At 57.4% G+C, this 27,380-nt stretch overlaps 1 protein-coding gene across 2 annotated transcripts; it reads left to right on the top strand.

The window, feature by feature from the left end:
• The first annotated feature begins 1,196 nt into the window (after window positions 1–1,196).
• On the top strand, window positions 1,197–27,380 carry PRELP (proline and arginine rich end leucine rich repeat protein). Of its 2 annotated transcripts, none has more exons than XM_050911526.1 (3): window positions 1,197–1,270; window positions 22,232–23,183; window positions 25,055–27,380. In XM_050911526.1, exons 1-3 carry the CDS (start codon window positions 1,208–1,210, stop codon window positions 25,231–25,233), a joined length of 1,194 nt encoding a protein of 397 aa, XP_050767483.1. In that variant the 5' UTR covers window positions 1,197–1,207; the 3' UTR covers window positions 25,234–27,380. The 2 variants fall into 2 exon arrangements, with proteins under 2 accessions (XP_050767483.1, XP_050767484.1); XM_050911527.1 differs by lacking the exon at window positions 1,197–1,270 and adding an exon at window positions 15,433–15,561.

The raw sequence follows: 27,380 nt of genomic DNA, 5'->3' as shown, positions 1-27,380 counted from the left end.
CCTGCCAGTCCCCACATCGGCTGCAGCTCAGCTCCAACAGAGACCCCCAACAGAGCTCCAACAGAGATCCCCAGGTCCGTAGATTTTCACCATTTTGGGGTTAATCTTTTTTTTTTTGGCCATGCTGCGATTTAGCATCCACCCTCGTGAGCAGAAGGCAGTCTTTCCGGATGGTGCTGTTGCAGTGGGAAGATGTTGGGAGGGTGATGCCCCCCAGGGCAGCTGCTCTGCCTTCCAGAGCTGCCTGTGCTTTGCTCTGGCTCAGCTCCAGCCTGTCCCTCCATGGCAAACACGGTGGTGGGCACGGCTGGAGGACAGCAGCTTCTGGGAAGGCTCCTGACAGCTGATTTTACAGTGTTGGCAGCTCGGCTCGGCCTTCCATCCGCTTCTGCTTCAATCAAAATAAATGTGCAATATTAAAGTATCAGAGCTGAACTCCCCAGGCAGAGAGAAACAGAAAGACGTTTATTTTCCAGCCCTGAGCTATGTATTTATTATGAAATGTTGGTGCTTGTCGGGGTGGAAGGCCTGGCAGGGCTCTGCAGCCGCAGCTTGCCAGCCACGGTGCACGCCGGGACAGGGCGAGCGCCTCTGGCCAGATCCTTCCCCGTGCCCGGCTCCTTGGGGAGAGGCTGCAGGCTGAGATGGCCACCGCAGGGACTGTCCCTTAAGAAGGAAGGGAAAAAAGAAAGGCAAGAAATGAGATGAGGCTGAGGTGTGTTGTTTGACAACTTCCCAAGGTTTCCTTTGGAGGCTGAGGGCTACCGGAGCAAAATCCCCCTGGGGATGGGGCTTCCCGTCACCGGGCACGATGCTGGGAGAGGGGAAGGGGTCCAGGGAGGGTAGCAGGGGGCTGGGAGAAGCGATGTGAGCTGCCAGCACATCAGGCTGAGGTCTGACACATCAAAGGAAAAGCACAGCGATACCCGGAGCTGGTATTGCCTGCAAACACCTGACCACCAAGCAATGTCTTAGGTCTTCCTAGGTGTGGGGTGAGAAGCAGCTGTAATTACTGAGTGCAAGTGATTGCATTAGCCAGGGAGTTATCAAATGCCCTGAGCTGCCAGCAGCAGCTCAGTTACTTTAGGATGGAGGAATCAAAGTTTGCACCTTCAGCCAGTAATTCCAGCCGGTTTTCAAGCCCTCACCCCAGGGGAACTGCAGAGGCATTGGGGGATGAGCCAGCGAAGGTCACGCTTTCCACGCCATGCCGGGTGTTGGTGCTCTGCTGGGAGCTGAGGACGCTTGGGCCCGTGGTGAACTGCATCAGGTGGGGTTTGGTGTCTTGCACAGAGTTTTTTAGCTGTGGCCGGCAGATGTTCGGGGTTCATGGACTTGAATTTGCTGTGGAAATGTTTGTGTCTTCATCTGAGGATTTTCAGGGCTCTGCAAGTCAGAGAAGATTGAAAGTGCAGGTCCGGTGGTGGTCCACGGGGACCGGCTGTGTTTACTGGGCTTCAGGAGCGCTCTGGATGAGGGAGGAAATAACACATGCACAAAATCCTCTAAGGATGCAGAACTGGGAGGATTTGCAAATACCAGAGAGGACAGAGGGGTTAGAAAAATCTGCAGGAAACACAAAGGCCCAATTCGGAAAATGCAAAGCAAATCCATCTGGAGGGGACCGGGGAATGGCAGCAGCACATCACGGATGCTGTGAGCTCCTCAGGGCAGCGGGTCTGGGAAAGGCATTCAGGAGGTGCCTGCTCAAGTGTCCCTTGCTTTTAGGAAGAGGCTAGAGGGGCTCTGTCAGCTTTAATCCCTGCTAGCCAGATTGTCCAAACAGCTCAGCTCCCGGCTGAGCAAGCAGCCAGGTTTTGGAAACGCTTGGGGCTTAGCAAGTGCCGAGCTCTCTGTAAGACCCACGAGCGGAGGCTGGCAGGAGCCTGTTGAGCTGACCTGGGTCTCTGGCCGCAGCTGGCGGCTCTTGCAGCCGCTTTATCCCACGGGCACCAGCTGGGATTGCAATCTCCAGGCTGAAAATGCTCCCTTCGGCTGCGGGGTGCCGTCCCTGGGCTCCCGTCCCAGCCCCGGGGCCACGAAGGCACCTCGCTGGCGCCGCAGGGGTGTAATGATTGCTGCCCGTCGGTCACTGTGTCTTTGCTAAATTGCTGTAACTGTCCTGAAGTGCAAAGGCAGTATGAGAGGCAGGGAGTATGAATAATAATAGTGCGGCGAAATGCTACAGGGAAATAATTTCAGCTCTTGGCTGTGGGGTCTAGCAGGGGGGACCCGCTCTTGTGCTGACACCCCTGGGCAAAAGCCCAATTAACTTTGGGTGCGCGAGATGAGGCGCTGCACAGTTCCACTCCTGCGGTTTCTGATGTGTCACCCTTTCCACTGCCCTACGAACCCAGCGGGGCTCAGCACTTCTCCTGCCCAGTCCCTTGTGTGCTGGGGAGCCCCCAGTTCATGTGCAGAACCCCCGGTTCATGTGCAGAACCCCCTGACCCTGCTGCTGGTCTGTGAGAGCCGGGGTGATGCCAGTGGTGGGGATGGTTAAACGATGTGCCTGGACCATCTCCATCCCTTTGGGCAGCTCCTGGGGAAGCATCTCCTTGCGTGGGGCAGCCCAAATGTCACCCAGGGCAGTGGGAGTGGGGAAGCTTTATGCGGCGTGGAGGCTGTGGGAGGATTAAAGGCAGATTGATTGGGCCTTAATAGCTCTGCCATAAATTCCTTCTCCAAATGCTGTTTGAGAGCAGTGAAACCCGGCGTTCCCAGAGCTCCCTTGCTTATTAAACAACCTAATGAAGTGATTTGATTAAATGCGGGGAAGTCTTTCTGGCTGCCCTGGTGCTTTGTAGCAACCTGGGATTATTGAAACTGTTACTTGGGAGATGCCGCGCTTTAAGATGCGCCTTGTTAACTATAGCTCGTTTCTGATTTTGCCGTGGTTAATTGCTGTGGTCGCTGTTTGTCACTTGGCTTGTGAGAGCGCAGGAGAGCCCCAGGTGTGTGCCTCGATGCCCAGCCAAGGCGATGGGCTCGAAAGCAGCGATGCAAAAGGCCATGCCCCTCTGCCTTGCGAGGCTCGTAACTCAGGGGTTAAGTGACTTTGCGGAAAATAAGATCCAGAGCCGACAGCAGGGTTTCTCCTATAGAAATGCTGCCATTCGGGCTTGAGCTGCAATTGCAGAGCAGAGAGCGATGGATATCCCGGGAGGAGCGAGGGAGATGAAAGGAGCGGGGTGAGCACCGGCTGCGAAGGCTCTGGCACCGACTGCCACTCTGCCTTCGATGGGAACCGGCACCAAGTGGGATGGGCAGCTGCTGCCAGGGGCTCCTCTAATACCAGTAATTAATAGCAACAGTAGTAAAAAGAGCTGGTGAGTTTGAGAGAGAGAAGAGGAGAGTCCAGGCTGCGGAGGGAGAGTGGGAAGGAGCAGCGTGAGTAACAGACATAAAAAGAGAGGAGGCAATGTGACCTCTGCAGATACACAAATTACTCAGCTCCTTCTGGCTGCATCAAAGATTTTCTGACTCACCAGCCTGGGGATTTAACCCCTGGATCTCAGGCTCTGCTGGCAGACCGCTGGCGAGATGCAGGGAGGTGGCTGCTCTGGCTCCTTGCCCGTGCAGAAGCGTGGCAGGGGGCTGCCAGGAGTCCCCCGTCCTCTTCAAGGCAAGGAAGGCTCCAGGTGCCCCCCGGGCTTTGCGGGGCATGGTGGGTTTGCATGGGGACCCCAGGACTGAAGAGATGGAGGGATGAGGATGGAGGTGGAGGGATGAGGTCCATCCCTTCCAGCCACCTGCAGTGCTGGCTCCCAAATCCTGCAAATGCACCTTGTTCGCCCCCTCTCCTCCCTCCCCAGAGCCTTGGGAGCTACCTGGAGCTGGCTGGGTCCAGGGAGTGACCAAGAGGCTGTGGTGGGATCTGCCTTTCCAGTTTCTCCATGCAAAGCTCCAGAAACCCCCCTGTTTAAGCCCAGCCCCAACTTCGCCTTCCACATCCCTGGCCCTGCTGGGGATGGAGGGCTCGGGTGCAGCCTCCAGACAGCCCCCGTCCTCCCCTGCTCTCCCTCCTCGAAGGGGTTAAACCCTCCCAGGCTTGGGGCTGTTGTTCCCTTACACCCGTGTGGAGGAATAATTGGAACCAGGTTGCTGCTGAGCCAAGCTACTTGGTTGGAGAGTGTCTGAACGGCTTCGCCCCTCATTGAACCTGGCCTGAAAAAAGGGAGAAAGAGCCTGAGATGCTGATGGGCATGGGAGCCTGTCGCCCCTATTCCGAGAGCGGGAAGGGCAGGTCCGGAGGGACACCAGCATAGGAAACTTTCTGCTCCCTCTCACCCCAGATCACCTGGAAAATCAGGAAAGGAAAGAGGAGAAAGATAATCCAGCAAAGGAGGGAAAATAGCTGCAGGAGGCAATGTAAAGGCTGTGCCTGTGGAGCTGTGCCAGGGAATGGCTGGAAAGGGCTGGGAGCAAGTGGGGAGAGACAGGGCGATAAGGGATGGAGCTCGGCTAGGTGGAAAATACGGGAGGAGCTTGATTTATTTGCTGTTTCCCTTCATCTCCTTTGCTTGCAATTTTCATCATGGTTTGTGAAGAGTTTATCTTGAAGCTTGTGCAATGACTGGACCGGCTCCATGCAGAAACAGACTTGGAGCAAAACCATCGCCAGCAAAACAAACCTGAAGCCCGACCTGAGCTGTGATTGATAATCCTGACTATCGGGGCCTCTGGAGTTTGTTTAAACCAAGCTGGGATCTTCGCCAAGACAACTTTCATTATGAGATTTCCTGTGCTGCCAGGAGAGGCAGAAACCTCGTCACAGCAGCCTCTCCCAGTGCATTGCCTTTTCCATTTCTGCGCCTTGGTTGATCTCTCTTTAAAAGAAGAAGAGAGTGAGAGCAGCGACTGGAGCTGGACAGGACCAGGGGTTTCAGTTTCACTGGAAAGGCCCCATATTCTGCTTTTTTTTCCACTCCAAAATAATACAAAAACAAAAATAAGACGTTTCCCGTAAAACAGAACTGTTGGAAAAATCTCCCTCGGAGTTGAAGGAAACTTTTTTTTATCCTTCAATACAATCAAAATATTTCACTCCTATTTTTACCTTCAGTAGGGAAATCAAGACTGTTTTTAGGGATGCAATTTCACCTGCACTTGATAGTTATCGCAGCGCTCGGCTCGCTGGGGCGATGCATGCCAGGAGCTGCGGGGTCTTGGGGCGCTCGGCCAACCTCTGTCCCCCTGAAGCTGCTGCCCCGTTTTGAGGCAAAGGCTGGGGCTGAAGGAAGAGAACCGAGGGACGTTACCCAGCACCCCTTCCCACTTTCCCCCTTTGCTGCCAGAGCGCTGCCAGCTTGTGCCCCCGAAATGGGACCGGTGAGCCCCAGTGTCCCAGACCTGAAGGCGACGTTCCTGGTGCTGCTCCTTCTACATGGGAGATGCTGAACCCTCCATGCAGGGTGAAATGAGGTGCCCACCTCCCCTTGCAAGCAAGTGAACAGATTGCTGCTCCACCCCTTTTTACAATGAGCTCTTTGCACAACCAAGCCTCAAATATCTGGGTGATGAGTGGCCAGACGAAGCCAGGGGAAGGGCTGGGTGATGAGTCCATGTTCTGGATGATTCCCAGCTCTACCAAGCTTGAGGATGATCCCGGGCTAATTACAGCCCTGCTCTTCCCCAGGGTGGAAGGAAAGTGTTTATGGGGAGAGGGGGGTGAGGATACAGCCCTTGGAGGATCGCTCCTGGAATAGTTTTAGAAATCTGATGCTGCCTCCCGTGTTTCCCTGCTCAACAGATGACCCATGTGCAGTGCCCGCAAGGAAGAGTTAACTCTTCCCTGCAAGCACTGTGCATCCTGCTGCAGGGGAGGGGAGAGGGCTGGATTCACCCCCTGCTCCTGGCTGGGCACCCCGGGTGCTCAGGCATGGCCAAATGTGAGAATGAAATAACCCGGCTCAGGGAAGAAGGGGCTGTTTGAAGGGAAGGGGGAAAACCCCACCAAGCGTTTCCTGGGGAGGGAAGAGACCTGTTTCCCATGGGATCTTTATTCCTTGAAAGAGGCTGAGGTGATAAAATGGAGCATTTGATTGCAAAGGAGAAAGGATGCTGGGCAGAGCAGATGGTTTTTGGTTTTGTGGTGAGATCAAAGGAGGCAGAAAGAGTTGGGGACCGGCCACTGCAGCCTGAGCGTGTCCAAGTAGCCCCAACACCACTGCAAACGTGGCGGGGGTCTGGAGGGAGGGGGGTAACTCAGCAGGAGGGGCGATGGGCGAGGGCAGACCCTGGGGGCTGAGGGTGTCTGGGTGTGGGAAAGCACGGATGGAAGCTCGGTGGGGTGGGATGCTGCCCGGGGCAGGGACAGGGGCAGGCAGCTCTGCCAGCCGGGCAGGACGTGGGCAGCCGGGGTCTGTGACGCAGGACCCGGGCGAGGAGCTGCGGAGGGACGGGTGCCTGCAGGGGTCTGGCACAAAGGTTAGGGAGAGATGGATTAAGTCAAAGCCCCTGGCAGCTCTTAGCAGTTAGAAAAATGAGCTGAATTTATAGCTGTAATATTTGGAGCAGTTTCTGAATATCTCTGGGGCTTTGACAGAGGCCTGTTTTCTACTCACATGCTGCCAAGCAATACAGGCAGATCTGCACCGGCTGTAATATGCAATAATATAATGGGGCCATGGAGATTACTCCCCAGATCAGACCCGTGCATCCATCATCCCGGGTCCCTCCAGCCCGTTTGTGCTCTCTGGTTTCGCCTCCCCGTCACGCACGCACGGAGGAGGACACCGGCGCGGGGACCTTGGGGACCACCACCACCCCGTGCTGCCGGGGCAGCTCACGCGCCGCGTGCTCAGTGAGGTCTCCACGTAGGAGATCTCCCCACCCGAGGCATACGGCTCTGTCTCCAGCTCGGGACATCTCAAATGCTTTTGGCAGCTGTGGTTGAAATGCTTTTGGAGGTGACTGTCCCCAGGCTGGGGTTTTCCTGGGGACAGCTGAGCGGGCAAGAGGCTCGCTATAAGAGCTTCTGTGGTTGAAGGGAACACTGTCGTGTTTCCATCAGGATAATGCACTGTTATATTACCTTGCTGTGGAAGTTTCTCCATGATGTTTCACTCTTGCACAGGAGGAGAATATTTATTAACAGAAAAGAGCAATTGCAAGGGTCTCCCCAACCATGCCTTCTCCAGTGGGGGCTGCTGGCCAGGACAGGGCTGGTTTTATCATAGAGGTCCGTTAGCCCTAAATCACAGCAGCCCAATTCATTTCTCCAAGGGGGAGCAGCCCCATGGACCAGGACCCCTGGGGCTGTGCCTTGTCCCCAGCCATGGTGGTGGGTGCCTCCTGCCCGGTGTAAGGGCAGAAGCAGTCGGGCTCCCGAGGCGGCTGATGTCATGCGAGGAAAGTGTCCGGCTGGCTCCTGCCTTCAGAGAGGAAAAATACTGGACCAGAAGGAGGAGGCAAGGATGAAGGCCAAACCCAAGGGAGGACTAGACACGACTCAGGTGTTTCCATTGCAAACAGCAGCTCGGCGGCGAAGCCCAGACAGTGCGAGGGAGGTGATGGGGGCCCTCGGCTTGGGGCACCGCTGCAGCGGCCGGGCAGCCGGAGTGCTCAGGGGGTACCTGCATGGTGGGCACCCCCTGCTTCCAGCCCCGCAGGGGCTCCCAGGGGCACAGCAAGCCCCGGCCAGCAGTGACAGACGTGTGTCACCCAGGAAGGCAGGGCAGATGTCCACGGCAGCTTGGTGACTCCTTTTCTTCTGCACTCCTGATGCCTTTTGGATTGTCCAAGTCTTTGTCCTCATTGACTCCTGCCACCCCAATGTCCCCGGACTCCCTACGTGTGGGCAGGCCTTCACATATTTTATTATGTATTTATTTAAAACCCTACTAAACCCTTGGCCCGAGCGGCATCTTGTGGTGATGGGTCCCACCGGCTAATTGTGTGTTCGGCTCAAAATATATACTTTCATGGTTTCCATTGCGCTTCATTCGGAGTTTCATTGAATCACCCCCTTGTTCTTGTTTTAACCAACACTGGCAGCTCTTCCCACTGCTGAGCTGACACCAAGAACCCTTCCACCATCGAAAGTGCTGTCGTGGCTGGAGGAAGCCATTCCAGCATGGTACCCCCCCCATTCCTGCTGCCAGCGTGGTCTGAAGCGTGCTTGTGCCTGGCTGAGCCCGTGGGAGACATGCTGGGGGGTTGCAGCTACCTCTTGTCCCGCGTGAATAGCGAGGAGGGGAGGGGAAAGCTGTCCTCTCTTTTGCTAAAAGCTAAATAAAGTGTGGCTGCTGGCGGGCAGCCAGCTGCAGAGCTCGGGGTGCCAGCGCATGGCCATCTGCGAAGCGCTGCAAGAGAGCAAGAAGCGAGCAAAGCATCGCAGAGAAGTCGTGGGGCCGCGGTATGGCGTGTGCTCTTTCCCCCCTCCATCAGCCTTGTGGGGCAGGCAGGGCTGTGCGTGGGGCTTGGGGTGCAGGCAGTCCCTTCCCCGTGTTGGGGGGGGGCATCGGGGAGCTGCTGGCTGGAGGAAGTTGTCAGCCCCATCCCTGTGTGGGGCAGGATGGGGGGGTCACCCTTGGTGCCCTGTCCTCGTGCCACGAGAAGGGCAGAGTGGGTGCAAAGCAGGTCCCCAGACTGGCGCTGTTTAAGGGGTCTGTGGCTGGAACAAACGCGGGTGGCAGTGGGGGAGCAAAGGCAACCCCAGCCCTGCTCTAGCTGCAGCCCCTGGCTGGGAGGTGATGGATGTGCTGGCCCCAGCTCGTCTCCTGTCCCCGGCTGCTCCGGGGGGCTGGCAGGGGCTCCCCCCGCTCCCGGCCACGTTGGGCATGGGGCAGCGGCGCTGCTGCTGCTTCGTGCTGGGGTGAGGGAAACCACCAGCCAGGAAAACTCCTTCGCTCAGCTCCAAAATATTTTGTTCGCAGCGTGAACTGCTAAACCCGGCACAGATAGGCACTGGTGCAGTGGCAGGTCAAACTGCTGGAGCTAATAAGGAGTGGGGAGAGGACATCCTTGCTTTCCAAGGCCTGGAGCAAAGCAGCCGGTACTGGGAGAGTTGGATGTGCTGGAGCCTTGCTGGGTTTCTTGCAGACTGTGGGGGAGGGTGGGCACAGGAGGCGTGCTTCTTAGTCCCAAATCGGTTCCCTGGGCATGTGCCTCGGTTTCCCTCTCTGCAAAGTAGGTGGCAGGATGGTGGAGGCAGCTTTGGGATGAGCAGATGGGGCATGGCCTCCGAGCAGCATTACTGGGGGAGGGTGCAAGTAACCCCTTCCTAGAGATCAGCCCCATGGCGAAACAGAAGCCCTGGGAGCCTCCCTGGGGAGCTTGGAATCACTTTGTCTTTGCTTATTTAAAATGTCAGCCCTAATATTACATGAGCAGAGAGACAGGACTTTTCATAGCATCTCTGTACCATGCCTGGAGCTGCCCAGCTGGGGAATAACGGGGGGGCTGTTTTCTCTGGGGGTGCAGGGGCATGTGGTGTGAGAAGCCAGTCTGGGTGTCGCTGGGCTTTGCTGCCTCCGAGCTTGGGGGCTACAGCCTGGCAGAGAGGGCAGGGGCCGTGCTGGGGGGGGGACCCCAGGGGAAGGAGGGGCCCCCGGTTCCCGCACCGCTGCCCTGCGCAGGTGCGGTTCCCAGGGCCCCGCGGTGATGCTCAGCCCCCGGCGCTGCGGCCGTGAGCTGATGTGCTCGGCAGCCCTCGGCCCCGCTGCCAAGAGCTAATAAGCGGCTGCTCAGCCTTGCAGGGAAAGAGAAAAAAAAAAAAAAAAAGAAAAAAAAAAAGGGGTTTTGGACTTCTCTCCCTCGGAGAAGTGAGTCGGATGATTTAATCCCCGAGAAATGTGAGGTTTGATGAATTCTGTATCCCCTCCCTGCGCTTAAAGCAGCCACGAGAATAGCGCGGAAGATGGGAGGTGGGGTAGGAAGGGGCTGGGGGGATGCAGGGAGGGCTGGGGGGCTCGGTGGCCATAGCACAGAGCGAGTGGAGCCGGCAGCCACGTTCCGGCCACCCCTGGGGACAGGGCCTGCCCTGCTGTCACCCTGTCTGTGACAGGCAGCGGGGATGGGGTCCCTGTGTGCCACGACACCAATTCCCCACTGCTGGGCTGGTCCCTGTCACAGAGAGCTTCAGCCCTCGCCCTCCACTTTGCCTTTCGCTTAGCAGGGACCAAGGCTCCTCCAGGCTGTCCCGGCAATGAGTTTGCTGGGTCTCAGCCCCTCTTGGAAAGATTGCTCCTTCCCTATGGGAAGACCATTGCTTCCAGTTTGGCCTCATTCCTGGGCGGACTGGGAGGATAGAGGTGATAGAGCGGGTCCCATCAGGCTGGGGAAGGGGTGGGCAGTAAGTGGTGTGGGCGAGGGGGTGCAGACAACCCTTGGGGCTGGGATGCAAGCGCTCTCAGCCCAGTGCTCAGACTGGTGTGCATGTGTGCATCAGCCCCTCTGTGCCAAGGCTGAAAAGGAATAAAAATAAAAGCTTTGCATGACTCTGGAAATACTATGGGTTGTCTAAACAGAAAAGGCAGCTGGCTCCTTGGCCCTGCAAGCGCAGAGCTCCCTCCTGCCTCAGTTTCCCCTGTGGATGATGGGGGATGCAGATCCCCCTTTCTCCCCTCCCCGCATCCTCAGCTCAGACCATGATGGGGGGTAGGACTGGCCGCCAGCCGTGCCTGGCTCCGGGGCAGGAGCTGCTGGGACCGTCCTGATTCAGGCTGGCTCGTGGTGCTTGCTGGCTCCTCACGCAGTGTCACGTCTCTGGCAAAACCTGAGCAGAAAGGGGTTTACGGCTGCGGGCGGGAAGCTGAGGCGCTGCATTGGGGTTCGCGTTCCTCCACTGCGTCTGCACCGGGAGCCAGCAAGGGTGAGCGGCTCACGGGCGTTTTCCATTCCCTAACCCTTCCCTGGCTGCCGCAGCGCCTGGGCTTGGGCACTCAACTCATGAGGCTCTTCTCCAGGGGAGATTTGCCCATAGGTTTAATGACCAAAGCAGCAGCTGTGCTCAAAATGGGTTATTTCTTGTTTTTCCTCTCTTTTCTTTTAAACACCTGGCTGGGGCAGAGGTCAGCTGCCTTTTCGGCTGCATTTCTTACTCAGGAGCGAGTGCAGCTTGTTCTTTCCAGCCTGGCCCTGTCTCTGTCCGTCTGTGCTGGTGAAGCTGCATGTCCTGGTCCACGAGGGTTTTGCTCCCTGCTTCAAGCAGTGTGAGATGCTCAGGGATGGATGGAGAGGCCAGGCCATGCCTGGGAAGAAGGGACAGATATTTGGGATGAGCATATCTGCATGGAAGGGATGCAGGCCACCTCCTCCTCCTCTTCCTCTCGCCTCCCTCGCTCGCTGTGTGCTGCGATCCCTGTGCTGGGGTGACCAAAGTGACACAAACGCCCTCCCCGGCCAAGCGCCGAGCTGAACCCGCACGCCCTCGTGCCGCTGGAGTGCTTTGGGCTGGGGGCTGCTTTGTTCAAGGGGGGCTTCAAGCACCTTCCACATGTCCCCTCGGCAGCCACACTCACGGAGCACGTTCCCAGGTGTTTCCAGATCTCTGCTGGAGATGGAAACGTGGGCATGGAGCAGGCACGCTCTGCCCCTGCCCCACATGCAGCCGGGGTGGGGAGGAAGCACATCATGCAGTATCTCAGCAACGTGAGAGCGGGATCTATGCATTACAAAGCAACATACTTTTCCCCTTCACTCACTTCCCGCTCCAGAGCTTTGCTGGGAGCCAAGTGTTTCTCCCAGGCTCATGGTGACACTCTCCCAGCTCTCTGGCTCTTGCGTGCAGAGGCTGCTGCGTGCTCCCTCCGGGGCGGAGGGGGCTGGGACGGGCAGGAGCCTGTCCCCGGCTCCCGGCGAGGTTTGGGGGAAGCTGAGATTAATTTTCCAGGCTAGTGGCCACCCAACACCAGTGGCAACACCCTGCAGTGGGGGAGGCATGCAGAGACCTGGAGAGCCGTGGCTCCCCCGAAGGGCAGCGCAGCACCCTCCCACCGCAGTCCCAGGGGAATGGGTGCATCCCAAACTGCCAGCCATCATTTTGGGGGGACCTCTGGGCTCCCCTTGTCTCTGCTCAGTGGCCCCTTCCCACGACACCGGTGGCTGCCGATGGAGAGCACGGCTGGCTTGCGAGGCTTTGCTGCCAAACGCCTGAGATTTGACGTTTTGCGTAGAGCACATGCTGCTCCGACCAAGCGGCCGCAGGGGCAGCTCAGGTTTCCTGCTGCCTTTTTTTCCCTCCCCCATTCTGAAATTAAATTTTTTAGTTCTCCGAAGGGAGTTTTAAGATCTGGCCATCAGAAAGAACCACTGCCCTGTAAATCATCTGTGTTTGTACAGCACCGAGCACAGCGGAGGCTCAGCTTGGGATGGGGTGGCTGATGCTGGGATAACATAAAGAATAAGCATCTCCCTCAGCCAAATCAATATTTTAAGCTGCTATTCCTGAGGAGCCCGGGCTGCGGTATGGGGAAGGCGAGCCTAGTTTGAGGACAGCCCTTTGCTCGGCTCTGTTTGAGAAGCCTCCCGTACTGCTTTGCTCTGCAAAATTCCCCTTCTTGAAACCCCTGGGGCTGGGACCGCCAGCTCTTGGCATGCTGCAATGTCCCCCAGGGCTGTCCCCTCCGTGTTGCCCCTGGCCAGGGGGAAACGGAGACGCTGCAGTAGCCAGAGCTGCAAACGGCCAGGGAGGCTGCGCTGTTGGAAATCAATGTGATGAGGTTCAGGGTGGGACGTGCTGCCAGGGGAAGGGGATGCTTATTTTAACGACACCTGATATGAGCTATGTGCACGCATGAGCACCATGATGTGGTGCATGAGGGGTCTGGCTGGGATGGATGGGGAGGACAGGGAGGATGAGGGACGCGGGTGCTCGCTGTGTCTAACATTTCCCAGCTGGAGACACTGAAGTCACCAGCTATAATGGTTTTTTTTTTTTCTCACATCCCCCTCCTTAAACCCTCTGCTGTCCTTTGTCCGTGTTTCCTCCCTTGGGGCATCTGCATGGCTGCAGTTGACTCCCTGCCGGGATGGTCGGAGTGACCGGGGCATGGCTGGGCGCCGAAACCTCACTGTGCCTGATGGGCTGGTAGGATGGAGCCTCCGGGCTTGCTGGGGACCACATTCCTCCATGTTTACCCACTCAACGGCTGTCCCTTGTGTTGCCCTTGGTCGAGACAGGCCGTTCTTGCAGCCCTGGCTCTGTCTCCTGGTGCTTTCACGCTCAAACATTTCCTCTCCTACCTCCGCCAGACCAAAGCGGTATTTCTGTTACAAACCTCTGCAGAACAAACAGGCCATGGCTGGGAAAGGGGATAAACTGAAGGGACCAGGGGACCAGGGATGACCGGGATGCTGCTAGCCCACAGCAGGGGCACTGAAACTGGAATGTCCCCAAGCCAACAAGAGCCATGAGAGCAGGTTTGCTCCATGGCCACGCTCTATCATCCCCTTCGCCTGCAAGAGCGGGGCTAGATTCTGCTCCAGACGTAGAATAAACCGAGCGCGCAGTGCCCAGAGCCACATTCAAGGCTGCAGCCTGTTGCGTCTTAAAAATTTAAAAGGACGTCTTTGAAGGTGGATTCGAAACTTGGACACTGAAAGAAATTCCTGCAGGAAGAAAATTCAACAAACAAAGTCCGTTGGCTGAGAGCAAACTTTATACTCACCAGATTTGCTGAAGGTTTTCATGCTTTGCAGCAACGGGAGCTGTGTTAGCCGCTTCGCAGGTCGGACAGCACGGTGGATAAGGTCTAGGATATGAAACCTTTACATGTTGGCATTGCAGGGTGACTTTTGTGCAAGCAATTGCCCCATTCGGTGCCTCGGTTTCCCCCTTTCAGTGCTCAGCTGAATATCTGTTAGATAGCAAGGTAAAACCCTGTGAAACGTCCCCATGGATTCAGGCACTTTTGACTAGTTTTTAAAGCAATTGGCATGAATCTCCAAACAGCATGTTCTTTCCCTATTGATTCTGATCCTTCTCCAGCTGGCAAACACATGTCTCCATCTCGACCCTTTGTTTAAACAACGTGAAATACCGATGTGGTTTCCCTCCGTTCCTTTTCCTGGCTTGCACTCGAGCTACCTGCTGGTTTTTAGGCATCCGAGTGCCCCAGCTCGCTGCAGGGCGAGGGCTGTGCCCTCGGACCATCCCGCTCCCGGCAGTCAGCAAGCAGCACTCACCAGCAATAGTTTTAGGTTTAGGAGTAAACCTAATAATAGGTTTAGGAGTAAAGGGAAGGGCACCATGTTGGGAACAAATATATTTAAGGGTTGCGGGGAGCCCAGGGCAAAGTGGGGGAGTCCAGTGGGTGGGAACTTTGGGGGAGGCTCTGATTTTGGCTGTTTGAACCCGCTGTTGGTAGCCACCACCAGCTGAGTGTGGGAGTGCGGGATCGGACCCGCCTGGATGGCTGCCAGCCTCCGGTAGGGTTTGGACTGGATTTTCAATGAGCCAAAGCATCTCAGGTTTCCTGGCCCCTGCTGCAGATCAGCTTGCTTGGAGAGAGGACTGCTCGCAGGGAGGGAGAGGACCCCCTGCCCCCTGAACCCCACGTCCCAGGGATGCCCGGGGCAGGGATGCCTGTAAAGAGGGAGATCCCCATGGCCGCTGTGCCTCCCGGGACTCCTTGCTCACGCCTGGGCTGTGTCTGAGAGCTGTGAATACGCAACAGGTCCCAGGCTGCCTCTGAGCTCCTTGGAGCAGAACTGTCCCCCCTGAGCATCCACGAGCGCGCCCGCCCCAGCAGGCACCCGGGAGCCCCAGGGGTCCCTCGGCCGCGTCCCCTCGGTGCACAGTGGTTTTCCAGCCTGGGATCTGGCTGAGGCTCCATGCAAAACCCAGTGTCCCTGTGCCCGTGGCCCGCTCGGCCGCATGGCACCGCCGTGGCTCCCCTCCCTTCTCTTTATTAAGTGCCGTTAGGATTTAAATTAAAGCTTATCACCAGCTGGGAGCGAATGAACCCTGCATCATGTTTTACGGGGTGCCATCTGCCAGGCAGGAGCAGAGACCCCAGCGCGGGGCTGGCTCCCTTCAGCAGGGGTGGGGGGGGGGCAGCTGGAAGTCACTCTGTGCAGATGGGGGACCCAGGTGGGACACCCCTGGGGACAGGCTGGCTGGTGACCCACGCCGAACCCCCGTACTCTTGCACCCCAGTTGCGCTTCAGCCGTGTCGCTGGAAAGCGCCATCCCAAACACACGCTCCTGGAAAACAGGGGCCGTGGCAAGGGAAGGGCTTATTTAAATTATTAATTAGCTTTGTTTTTAAACACGGGCTCCGAGCAGCCTCCGCAGCAGAAGGAATTGTTATTAAACGCCAGCCCTCCGGCAGGCAGGCCATGTGTGCGCCGCAGAGCCCGCAGCGCTTGGCTGCCAGATAAAGACGTTATTGTTGTCATCGTGCCTCCGTCCCAGCCCTCCGCCTCCCGCGCTCCCACCCACCCTCGACCAGCGGCTCCCAGGAACAAAACCCCCACGCTCGGCCCAGGCTCACTCGTGGCGGAGCCGCGGTGCCGAGAGGAGGAGGAGGAGGAGGAGGAGGAGGAGGGACGCAGCCAGAGAGAAACTTGTTTTGGGGATTAATAAGAGGCAGGAGGAGGGAGAGGTGCACACAGGTAAGCTGTGGGCCGGTGCTTTCCCCCAGGCTCTTCTCGCCTTGCCTGATCCTCCGACCCAGGACGCTGCACTGGTCCACGATGCTCCTGCCCTCTCCAGCCTCCCTTACATGCAAAGCAGCATCTGCTCTTCCTTTTTTTTTTTTCTCTCCTCTTTTTTTTCTGTTCTTCAGCAGCTGGGGTCTTTGTTTCCTTTTCTCTTGTTGCAAGAGTTTTTCTCGGCACGGGGCAGGCTGGGGTGGAGGTGGGGGGAACTTGAGGCTGCAAAGTCAGAGGAAAGTCCCGTGTGTGATGATAGCGTTGCAGCTACTGCCAGGCGCTTTCTGCGGGGCTGAGCAAGGACTCCCTTGTGTCTCCCACCCCGCACCGACCTGTGCTCTCACACGCTCACAACCCCACGCACGTTTGGCTCTGGCTCTGCAGCCAGGGAGGCAGAGCTGGGGGTGCTGGGGGGGGGGGCTGCACAGCCCGAGCCATGCTCAGGACAGTCCCCTGCCTTGGAAAGCAGCAGGGAAAGCGTGCAAGGAGGGGGAGAGGCTGCGAGGGGAGCGGATACCTGCGGAGCCGGGATTGCTACCAGGGAGCCTCTGGTAACATTGGGTTACCGTGCCTGCCTTATGCTGGGCACAGGGTACAACAGACGGGCTGGGGAAATGGCTGGGGCTGGGAGGGGGCTGCGGGGTCCGGCTCCTGCGGGAGGGGGGCTGTGCGCAGTCCCTCACCCCCGTGCCGGAGTGGGGAGCAGGGAGTTTCCCTGCCCTGCGGAGGGGACCAGCATCACGCTGCTTTGAGAGCGAGGTGGGAGAGAGCAGGCAAACAGCACCTCAGTGCTTTAGCGGCACTTTTCAGCAAGTTGGTTTTCTGCCCAAAATGTAGGTGGTAAAGCCCTTCTCTCCTGCCCGGCAGGCAGAGCCGTGCCTGGATCACATAGACTATTCCCAGGACATGTAACACCACTTTTGCTGGCTCGATCGCCGGGATTTGAGCCAGCTCTGCTCCAGGCAGGCGGAGAGGTGCAGCCCCCTCCCCGCACCCTGCCACGGGAGAGCTGCCCTGTGGGTCCCGTTTGGAGCCAGCTCTTTGTCTCTGCTCCGGCATCAGCAGAAGATGATGGGAGGAAGCAACAGGGCAGCGATGTTCGCTGAAGTCCTGGGGAAAGGGCTTTGTTGCGCAGAAGAGGCTCATCCCAAACCCTCCCTTCCCTGTCTGGTTGAGAGTTTTAGGAAAAGCATCTCCAGGGCAGAAAGTGGAAATTCATCCCCTTGGCAGCTGAATGCAAAGCATGTCACACATGAGGGCTTGGAAACTTTCCTGGGAGCCTGCGATCGTGGGCCTTCCTTATGTGGTGCTCGGCCGATGGCATCCTGCAAGCTCCCGGAGCTGCCTCCCGGGAAGCACCCTTTTCTCGTCCAGCCTGGGACAGGCAGCGTGGAGCAGAAATGCAGGGTGCTGGGTGTCCCTGCTCCCCAGGGAAGCGGGGGGATGAGGGGCTGAGTGTTTTTACCTGGGAAGAGATAAAAGTGCAGCTGTGGGAGGTTTCCTCAGCCCTCGGGAAGAGGCTGGAGGGGAGGGATGAGGCAGCAGCAGCTGATAAGGCATCAGAGCAGTTTCCTATCCTTAGAGAAAGCAGAGCCGGGGGGACCAAGGCGAGGTGTCTGCTTGGAGGGGAGCAGGGTGTGTGTGGGGGGCAGGCTTGGGGGCCGGGCTGCAGTCGCTTTGGCAACATTTTCTCCCACAATTTGCTTTTGTCTGTGTCCTAGCCAGTTCCACCGTGTGTGGCAGAGAAGTCTGCGGGCGGGCTGAGCTGGGAGCAGCCCTGGGAAGGGTCGGGACATGCAGTGAGGGAGGAGGAGGAAGGAGGAATTGCTGACACGGAGAAGGCAGCAGAAAGGTGCTTTCTGCCAGGACTGCCTTTCCATGGACCCTGCTGCGGGAGGAGTTTGCTGGAGAGAGCAGCGAACGCGACGAGCCTTTCGCAATGAGTCTGGTGACTGTGGTACAGTGAGGAAATGCTCCTGGCACACAGAGGGACATAGGAGCCGTGCATTGTCGTCCCCATGTCTTGCAGTCCTCGGGCTGAGCCTAAAAGTGTTGCTCGAGAGCCCAGGAGTGTGTCCGAGCTGCTCTCCGGCAGGGTCTCCTGAGACACCCATCCCCTGCATGGCCATGGCACTATCCCCGCAAGAAGAAACGCGGCGGGGGCTGAGACCCTGCGGCCGCCTCGGCAGTGTGCCGGCTCCGGCCCCAGCCAAGCAGGCTGCCTGCGGCTCCGCTTCTCGCTGGGAAAGTGCTGGGAACGGGCGAAAAGAGCGGGTTGTTGCATCAGGGCTCTGCTCCCCAGGGGACCCTGAGGATGCCTGGGTGACAGCGTGTCTGCCCTCCCCTTGGAGGACAGGCTTGCGCTGTATTTAGCACTTTTCCAGCATTCCCAGCCCTCCAGCGCCGCTGGATAAAGAGCTCCCTGTTTCAGTTACAGCTGATCAGACCCAGACTCTTGCAGAGACACGAACAGGCTGTTGCGGTGGTTGGACATGAGGGAAGCCAACAAGGGAGCTTTGCTGGCTGCTTTCGGTTATTTTTAGCTTGCCCTCCTTGTTCTGCTCGAACGTGCAGGTTCCCGGGCTGGGTGGGGGCATTTTCCAGCCTGGGAGCTGCAGGGATGATGGGAATTGGGGGTCCCAGTGGGAAAGGTGTAAAGGGAGCTAGCAGGGTTATGGGCAACGGGCTGGAAAGGATCCCTGGTCCAGCCATCTAGGCTTTCCCCTCTCCTCCCAAAGTTAAAAGCTCCCTTTATCCCTCTCAGCCCCTCCACAGGAGCAGGGGTCCCAGATACATCGGTGATAGCCGTCCAGAGCCAGTTGCTGCTCTCTGCGTGTCTAACTGCTGCAAGAGAAGGCGGGGAGGGCAGGAGGCACCCAAGGGAGAGCGTTGGGACTTCTGCCCGTGACAAATCCCCCCCATGACATTTACATAGCTCACTCTTGCCCCGGAGGTTGTGATTTTTGCTTGCCCTTGGCACCAGTCACTGGGCTGGCAGCGAGCACTGCTTGGGAGCTGTGGGTTGGTGAGATGCAACGAAGATGATAAACTATTTGGAAAGCACACACCAGTGGCATTTGGGGCTGGAATTTCCAGCTGTTGTGCCGAATTTTTGTCAATTGTAATGGGATGACTGAGGGAGCAGCTGCTTCTTTCTGGGAAAAGCCCTGGGCTGGCATCTGTTGGGTGCCTTGGTCTTACACCCAGGCCAGGCTGGTCAGCCCAGCTCGCAGCTCAGGAGGTGTCAGAACTGCTTTTTGTCCATGAATCGAGCCTTTTCTCCACACCTGGTTTCCTGAATGCATTCATTGCTTCGTGATTTAGCTTTATTCCAGTTGCATGGATTCCTTGCGGGTACGCAGGATCCGAGCTGTCCTGTCTGTCGGGGAGCGGTGAGAGAGGTTGAGTGGAGGCATTTGCAGAGCAGGCGCTGTGCCGTGGCTCCAGCCGCCGATTCGGCAGCCAGTGCTCGTGCAGAATCAGGGTGTGGGATTTTGAAATCTGGCTTCTTGCATTCATGCCAGTAAATTCAACTGCATGAAACTGGATGGAGAGCAGACTGCCGACTGTGTCGGGTCCAGGGAGAGCTGGCTTTGAACCTTCCAGCGTGTTGGAGGCAATTGTAAAGCTTGTGGTGGCCTCAGGCTTGTTGTGTCCCCGTTATTCTGGATGCAAGGCTGTTGCGGGGACTGCTGGCTGTGAGCTGGTTTCCTGCAGATCGCTTGGAAGTGGGTCCTGCTTTCCCAGAGCAGGCTGGGGAGCGGCGGGCAGAGCCTCCGCAGGGAGCTGGAGCTTTGCAGGGAGAGGCTGGTGGGGACCGGCAGCAGAGGAGGGTCGTGGCAGTGCTGGCTCTGCCCGGCAGCAATGGGCAGAGGGGCTGTGGCAGTCCCCGTGGGGACGTGGCAGTGGGTTGCAGATAAAAGGGGCTGCCTCTGCCTCCTGACACTTTCCTTCTGTGCTGACAAATGCCACATGATGCTGCCGCGCTCCAGCCTGAATTTCTGGCTCGCTGACTATTTCTGCTATACGCTGAGTCCCTAAACATCTGCAGCGTTAAAGCCTCATGCGGAGGGGATGGTGCAGGCTGTGCAGGGCCAGGTCGCTCCTGGAAGGGCTGAGAGCACAGCCAGCTCCCGAGACCAACGGGGTGGCAGCTCTGCCCTGTCCCCCACCCTCCCTGTGACATTGCCCGGGGTGGCTGCCGGGTGGCCTGAGCTGAGCATCGCCCTGCGAGTGGAGGGAGCCAAATGCCCGGATCACAGCATGTACTGGCTGAAATATCGCGTCCCAGATGCCTCCTCCCCTCTGCAACGGGCCAAATGCAGACCTCAGCCCCTGCCGCTCCCCCAGGCGTTGTGGGTGTTAAAATCCAGGTCTGAGTTTTGGAGCGGAGGCAAAATCCCAAGGAAAGGTCTGGGACAAGGTGGGGGGAGAGCCACGTGCAAGGAGGGACGTGGCTGGGAAAGGAGCGGGGTGCTGCGGAGCCAGGGAGGGAACTGCACGTAAAGCAGCTCCCTGTCACGAATTTGCATGTTCTCTGCAGCCCGCCGTTGAATCTGAACTCTTACAACACAGAAGCACGCACGTACATCCCCAAAGGGGACTTACTGCAGCACTGCTGAGCTGAATATCTGGCAGCATTCGGGCCCCGTTGCTCTCCCCCTGTTCCTCCCTTCCCCCAGCGAGATGCCAGAGCTCTGATTGAAAACAGCAGGCATGTGAGGCTTGTAGGGTTAAACAGAGCCAGATGGGAGCAGAGCGAGACAAAAAGGAAAGTAACAGGCTGGGCCTGGAGCGGGGGGTGAGAACAGGATCTTTTCTTGGAGAAAGTCAATTACTTGGAGCCCCAGGAATGCGTGGGATCGCTTCAAAGGGAGCCAGGCTGGCGCAGCCCTGGGACCAGTGGCCCATCGAGGGGCCCTAAGGACATCCCTGGGTGGGATGCGGACCCCGGTGGGAAGCTGTAAGCTAAAGGAGGTTGGCGTGGCAGGAGGGTACCGCAGCAGTGTTGGTTTGTGCTGCTGCTTGCTGGTCGGATGAAGGCTGGGGACATTTCCCTGCTGCTGCCCAAAGGCAAAAGCGATGTGCCCGGCTCAGCCCTGCCTGTTTGCTGCTCCTGCCGGGCATGCTGAGCTGAGCCGAGCCGGCTGGCTGTGCCCATGGCGCCGATGCCCCTGGCCCCTGTGGCCGTGACGGCAGTGCTGTGCACCAGCGAGCTGTGAGCTCCACTCTGTCGTGTTGCACGGGAGACAGCAATGAGCCGGGAGAGCCTGATTTCTCTCCAGCATCAGCATCACTGGCTCCAGCATCACCAAAGCCTTCTGCCCCACGCTCCAATCCCAGCAGCACTGGCTCCCACAACAGACACTCCGTTTCCCCAGGAGATCCATCTTCCTCTCAGTCTCCTCATCTTTCTCCCCGTCTTCCTCCCTGTCTCATCTCACTTGATTCTCTTTCCCACCCTGCCTCTGCCGAGCTCCTCCATCTGCCTCACCGTGCATCCAGCTTGGCTGTGTTCCTGCTGGGGTGACAAATGCCGCCGGGAAAAGCCTGGCGAACACCCCGAGTATCTGCCCAGGAAGCCCACAGCCTGGTCTGCTCCAGCTGGCCCCGGGGAGTGTCAGAGCATCCAAAGCACCTTCTGCACAGGGCTTTCTGGGGAGCTTGTCTGCAACAAGCTGGATCCCTCCATCCTCCAAGGCATCAGCTGGAGAGCTACCAGCAACAGTCTTGCAAGGATGATTGCTGCTGTTCCAGGCAGCAGCAGGGAGGGCAGAAATGGGACAGGCAGCCTTCATGGGCTTGATAATGACCCAGAGAAGAGGGAGGGGTGGTATGTGTAAGGTGTTGGGCTGGTGTCCAGGAGAAACCCTCTGGCTCGGGGCAAGCAGAGAACTCACCTGATCACTCCAGATCTCCCACTTCTCCTGGGACTCTCCCCAAATAACCAGCCTAGCCCAGCACCCTGCAGTGGGACTGGAGGTGATGGATCAGTTATTTGGGCAGCACAGGGAGCCGTATAGCCAAACACCTTTGGTATTGCCCATGCGTAGTCTTGAAAATGTCCTTTTTATCACGTGGCCTTGAAAATGGGCTGTCCTGCATTAAAGCCTTGTCCCTGAAGCACAGGGCCATCCATCTTTGCTGCCCCACTAACTGCCACTGGCATCCCGATACTGTTGCTCAGCCAATTTGCTACTGAATCATTGATTTTTTTGGCTCAAGTGCAAAACTAAGCCTAATCCATCACGGTCTCCGAAGGGGCAATCCATCCTTCGGGGAGAGGGCACAGTGGTGTCAGGGCTCCCGGGGGGGGAGCCAAGTTCAGTGGGGCAGTGCTGGGGGTGGCATGTGAAAAAACCCCAAACCGAATGAAAAAAACCCAACACCAACACCAACACCCCCCCCCCGCCATGGCATAAAGCTGAGCCAGAGAGAGGGGATCTCAGTGACTCATGCTCTAGAGAGGGGTTGGATTTAAAGATAACTTCCAAGGGAAGGAGAGAAAATAGCAGGTTACTGGCAAGGATGTGGGGTAAATTCCTGCCTGTCAGTGATGAGGGAGATGGGAGATGATGTGGTACCTAAATCGGGCGCTTCCTAACCCACCTCTTCTTGTCGCCTCCCTCAGGGAAACATCTGGACCATGAAGGTGGCCTTCAGATTGCTTCTCCCGCTTGTTCTTGTGCTGATCTCGGAGGTGAGCGGGCAGCGGAGGAAGCCTCCCCGGAAACCCACCCGCCCGCCTCCCGAGTTCGTTGAGCCCGTCGAGCCCACAGAGCTGCCTCCACCCCTGCCGCCGGGTCCCCCCTCCATCTTCCCCGACTGCCCCCGAGAATGCTACTGCCCCCCAGACTTCCCCTCTGCCCTCTACTGTGACAGCCGCAACCTGCGGAAGGTCCCCATCATCCCGTCCCGCATCCACTACCTCTACCTCCAGAACAACTTCATCGACGACCTCCCGGAGGAGTCCTTCAGGAATGCCACGGAGCTGAAATGGGTCAACCTAGACAACAATCGCATCCGGAAGGTGGACAGGCGGGTCCTGGAGAAGCTGGAAAACCTCATCTTCCTCTACATGGAGAAGAACCAGCTCAAGGAGGTGCCTGCCTTCCTGCCGCCCAACCTGGAGCAGCTGCGTCTGAGCAGGAACCAGATCTCCAAGATCCCTGCTGGGGTCTTCAGCAAGCTGGAGAACCTGGTGCTCTTGGATCTGCACCACAACAAGCTAAGCGATGGGGTCTTCAACAAAAACACCTTCAAGGGACTCAAGAACCTCATGCAACTCAACCTTGCCCACAACATCCTGAGGAAAATGCCCCCCGGAGTGCCCAGTGCCATCCACCAGCTCTTCCTGGACAGGAACAACATTGAGGACATCCCCAGTGACTACTTCAAGGAGTTCCCCAACCTGGCATTCATCCGGCTCAACTACAACCAGATCTCTGACAAGGGGCTCCCCAAGAACTCCTTCAACCTCACCAACTTGCTGGTGTTGCACCTGGCCCACAACAAGCTCACCAACGTCCCTTTCATCAGCCCCAAGCTGGAGCACCTCTACCTGAATAACAACTCCATTGAAAGTGAGTTGCACGGGCCGGTCGGGAGGCTGTGGTGAGGTCTGTGGGGGAGAAGATGGGCTTGAGGATGGCAAGTGTTTCATTGAAAAAGGTCGTTTTTCACCCGGTGGGATGTGAACCCTTCAAAGGGGGATGCAGTGGTGAGATGAGCTGGGGGCTCTTTGTAGGTGAGCAAGGCCCTAAGGGGGATGGATTTGCATGTGGGGAAGGATGGTCTGAGGATCAGGGTGGTAGCTGAGGAGCAGAGCTAAATTCCCCCTGGTGCTGCAGGGCTTTTCTTGTTCGTTGTCATGGGCAGCTCTTCTTTGGGGCCAGCTGCCATCTAAATAGTCACTTCCCCAGCAGGGCTCAGAAATAGGGATATTTAAAAAGGAGAGTCTGTGCACATATTTTAAGAACAGATGCCAAATACGCAGTCAAGATGGTTAGAAATAACCCAGCTTAGCTCTCGAGCTGAGCCTCACAAAGGAAGGAACAGGGAGAACAAGGCTGTGATGGAGGTTGCCTTGGCAAACCAACCGGGGCAGTTTCACACCGTTCCAGGCAAAGCACTGCAATTTCATGGGAGAGGTGCTGGCCTGTGAAATGTGTAAACATAGCTAGCGCATTTGAGAAGAAGACAGAGACCCATTCCTGGTCACCCCAGATGTTTCTGGTATTAGAGGTCCAGCAACCTGCTGTCCTTGTAATCCGCGGGGGAGCAAGAATGCGGCGCTCCTGCCAAAAACCCTCCATGTGCACCGGGAAAAGCGTGCTGGGCTCTTGTATTTCTGGCTGCGGTGGGGTGCATGGGGGCTGCAGGACCCACACAGGGCGTTACTTGCCTTGTGAAGCAGCTGCCGGGCAGGACGCTGGTCCCCACAAGTGGTGTGACACAGGCACTTCCACGCTGCGGTGTTTATTGTGCAGTGATGGTGCGTGGCTTTATACGTAAGAGTGGTCCACTGCCAAAGAGGGGTTGTTGTAAAATCACAGAGCAGCTTTAGCGGGCCGGCTCCTGCCCAAACAGGGCACTGAACGTGAGCCAGGAAGGGACGAGCAAGAAAGCTGCTCTTTGCAGGCAAGCACTAATAGCGTTACGGGACGTGATGCCAGGGAGAGGGACAAAACCCTCACAAAGCCGCATCCCTTCTCTCAGGTGGTCGCCGGAGTTGCTTCCCAGGGAATCATGACGCAGTGATGAACGTCTGGTTCAAATGCTGGTTAATCTGCATTTTATTTAGACAACACCAAACTGGAGCCAAGGAGGACCTTGGGGCAAAGGTGGTGGTGACTGCTGCTGGCTTCACACGCACCAGTACCCAGGTCCTGCTAGGGCTTTCCATGGAGAGATGCCCTCGTGGCCGTGCACATCATGTCCCAGCTCTTTTTTTGCCTATTTTACCCAGCTTTCATAAGATTTCAGTCCCTGGAGTTGGGTAATGACATAAGAATCCCCGGGTTTATTTTCTGTAATGCAGGCCCTGGGGTGGGGAGAAACACGTGGAAATCCAGAAGTAAGCAACGAGCTGGTTATTGACGTTATCTTCAGCGTAAAGGTGCTGGAGCATGTTTCCTTGATGTATTTTTGAAGGCTTAGGGCTGGCTTGGCAGGTTTCATGTTTGAAAGAATCCCTTTTCTCTCTCAAATGACACTGCATCCCTCACCACACTTTGGCTGAATGTGACCTACTTCATTTCTGAACAAAAGCAAGATTTTTCTCTTGCTGGGGCTACACCGTCTTCTGGGAGAGGCTGGGGATTCTCCTTCTTGGTAGCAAAGCAACCCCATTTTGGGGTTCAACAGACAGGCAGGCAGGGAGGGGGTTCTCTAACACCCTCTCTGTCTTCCCTCTCCTCTAACCTGCATCCCGCTTTTCCTCTCCTCCCTGCAGAAATCAACGGGACACAGATCTGCCCCACCTCGCTGATGTCCATCCAGGACTTCTCCCCCTCCGACCTGGACAGCGTGCCCCGGCTCCGGTACCTGCGGCTGGACGGGAACCTCCTGAAACCCCCCATCCCCTTGGACCTGATGATGTGTTTCCGCCTCCTGCAGTCCGTGGTTTTCTAGCCCTGCCTGGCAGCGCGTCTCTCCCAGGACTTGGCTTTGCACAGAGACTCGACCCCCGTCGGTGTTTGACACGTGGGACCCTCTTTGCCTCCCTCTCCCTCTGCTCACACCCCGCCTCCATCCCTCTTGCCTTTCCCCCTTTCCTCCCCTGCAGTGGCGGTGGGCATGCGTGGCATGTGCATCCTTAGGGACCGCTGTCTGCAGGACAGCACCGCGTCGCAGCAGCCATCCCAGGTCGCAGCATCATCCCGGAGTGGCTGCCATGCTCACCCCAGTTCCCTGCCTGTGGGCCCTGCCTTCTCTGCCCTCACCCAGGCCAGTCCTGGAGCTGGTTCTGTCTCTCCCCTCCCACCCAGCAGAGTTTCAGGAGGTTGGATTTGGTCCAAGCCAGAGGCATCTCAGGATGGAGCTGACGAGGGAGCCCAGGGGCCACCTCGCTGCAGGACTCGGGTCATACCATTGCTCCGGGTGGCTGCACCCAGAGAGCCCACGATGTCCCTGGGGAAAAATCCCCTGTGACGGAGGTGGAGCAGGGATGCCCTGGGCTGGTGTGGATGGCCACCCTGCAGCCTCGGGGCGCAGGGTGATGCCAGCCGGGTGTACCGGCGGTGGGTGGCTGGGGGAGCAGGATCCGTGCAGGCGGAGGGTGACCGGGTCTGGCGCTGACCGGCAGGACCGGCAACGACACCTCGTGGCCAGAGCCACGTCCCAGGGCCCCGGGCGAGGGATGCGCTTCTCCTGCCTGGGCCCTCCTGGGGGGCTTTGGCCTTGGCTCCGCATTGCTCTGGAGGCCGAGGGGCTTATTCCCTCGTGGTGGTGTGAATTTGGCAGGAGGGAGTGGGGAGGGTGCCCGGCCCCTGCAGCTGGAGCTGGGCTCTCCTGCACCCCGCGTGGGTTGCACCTTCCCCGCAGCAATACACCACGCACCCTCCTTTGCAAGACCAGCCCCCTCCCGCAGCCCCCTCCCCGACTTTCATCCTTCCCAGGCCCCCCCGGCAGCATCAGTCCACAGTGCCGCAGCCCCCTCCCAGCATCCTGCATCCTCCCCCCGCCCCGTGCTGCGGAGATGCAGGGCTCAGCGCATCGGCCGCGCTCCGCTGCTTCCAGCTAAAAACCCTGGCCTCCCCGATGTAGGCAGGACCCAAAGCCTGTGGGACCCCGATGCTGGCGACCTGCCCTGGGCACGGGACCCCCCCCCCCCCCGGGGGCAGAGCAGAGCCAGCTGCTTTGCAGCGATGCCAGCGGGACACTTGCTTTCGTATTTAGGTACCTGGGGCCAGATGCTGACGTGGGTGTAAACCCGGGCTCTGCCAGGGCTGGGTTGACCTGTGAGATCTCCGCTCTGCTCTCAGTCCTTCTGCCTTCCTGCCTTGACTCCCATCTCCTGGAAGTTTTACTCTCTGTTGCTTTCTTGAACCAAACACACATGACTGGTTTTGCCTTGTTTTTTTAGAAAAAGGGAAAGAAAAAGAAAAGGGAAGAATTACTCTTTTGGAAAAGCTATTTTTTATTCCCCCTTCTCCCTGTTTTCACATGTATCGCTTCCCTCTTCGATAGCTGTACCCGCATATATAGGGTGTCTGGGTTTAGGGGTGGTTATACTTTTTTTTTTCTTCCTGATTCTCAGGATGTAGTTTTAAGGCCAAACATGAGAGAAAAAAAACATCCAACTGAAATAAACATTAAAGCAATAAACCAAAGAAACCAGCCGTTACCTCCTTTGTGTTCAGCCACCAAAACTGACCCTTCTCCGAGACGGGCACGGACGGGCACTGTGTCCCGCTCCCCGGGAATGGGACAGGGATGCTCCCCGCAGCCTGGGGACACACCAGCGACCCTGCGAGCTGGGTGCTCCCCCCTTCCCAGCGCTGGAAGGTTCATTAAACCCCCGTGCTAATTCAGGCTTGTTTTCTCATGATTAAAGTCTCATCTCCAAATCTTCCTCCAGTGGGCTTTATTGGGTTTGACAGGTTTCAACCTTAAACCCGGAGACCCTATGTATATATTTATATATAATGTGTATATATACTGGTAGACTGTACAGATATATCTAGAGACATATGTAGTTCTCGACTGATTTCAACTTAATGGTATTTTCACTCCTACTCTCCGCAGCAGTGAAAATAAAATGATTCACAAGGGACCCA

Source organism: Gymnogyps californianus, chromosome 27 (genome assembly GCF_018139145.2).
Source record: "Gymnogyps californianus isolate 813 chromosome 27, ASM1813914v2, whole genome shotgun sequence".
NCBI lineage: Eukaryota > Metazoa > Chordata > Aves > Accipitriformes > Cathartidae > Gymnogyps > Gymnogyps californianus.
This window is presented reverse-complemented; position numbering and strand designations above follow the sequence as displayed.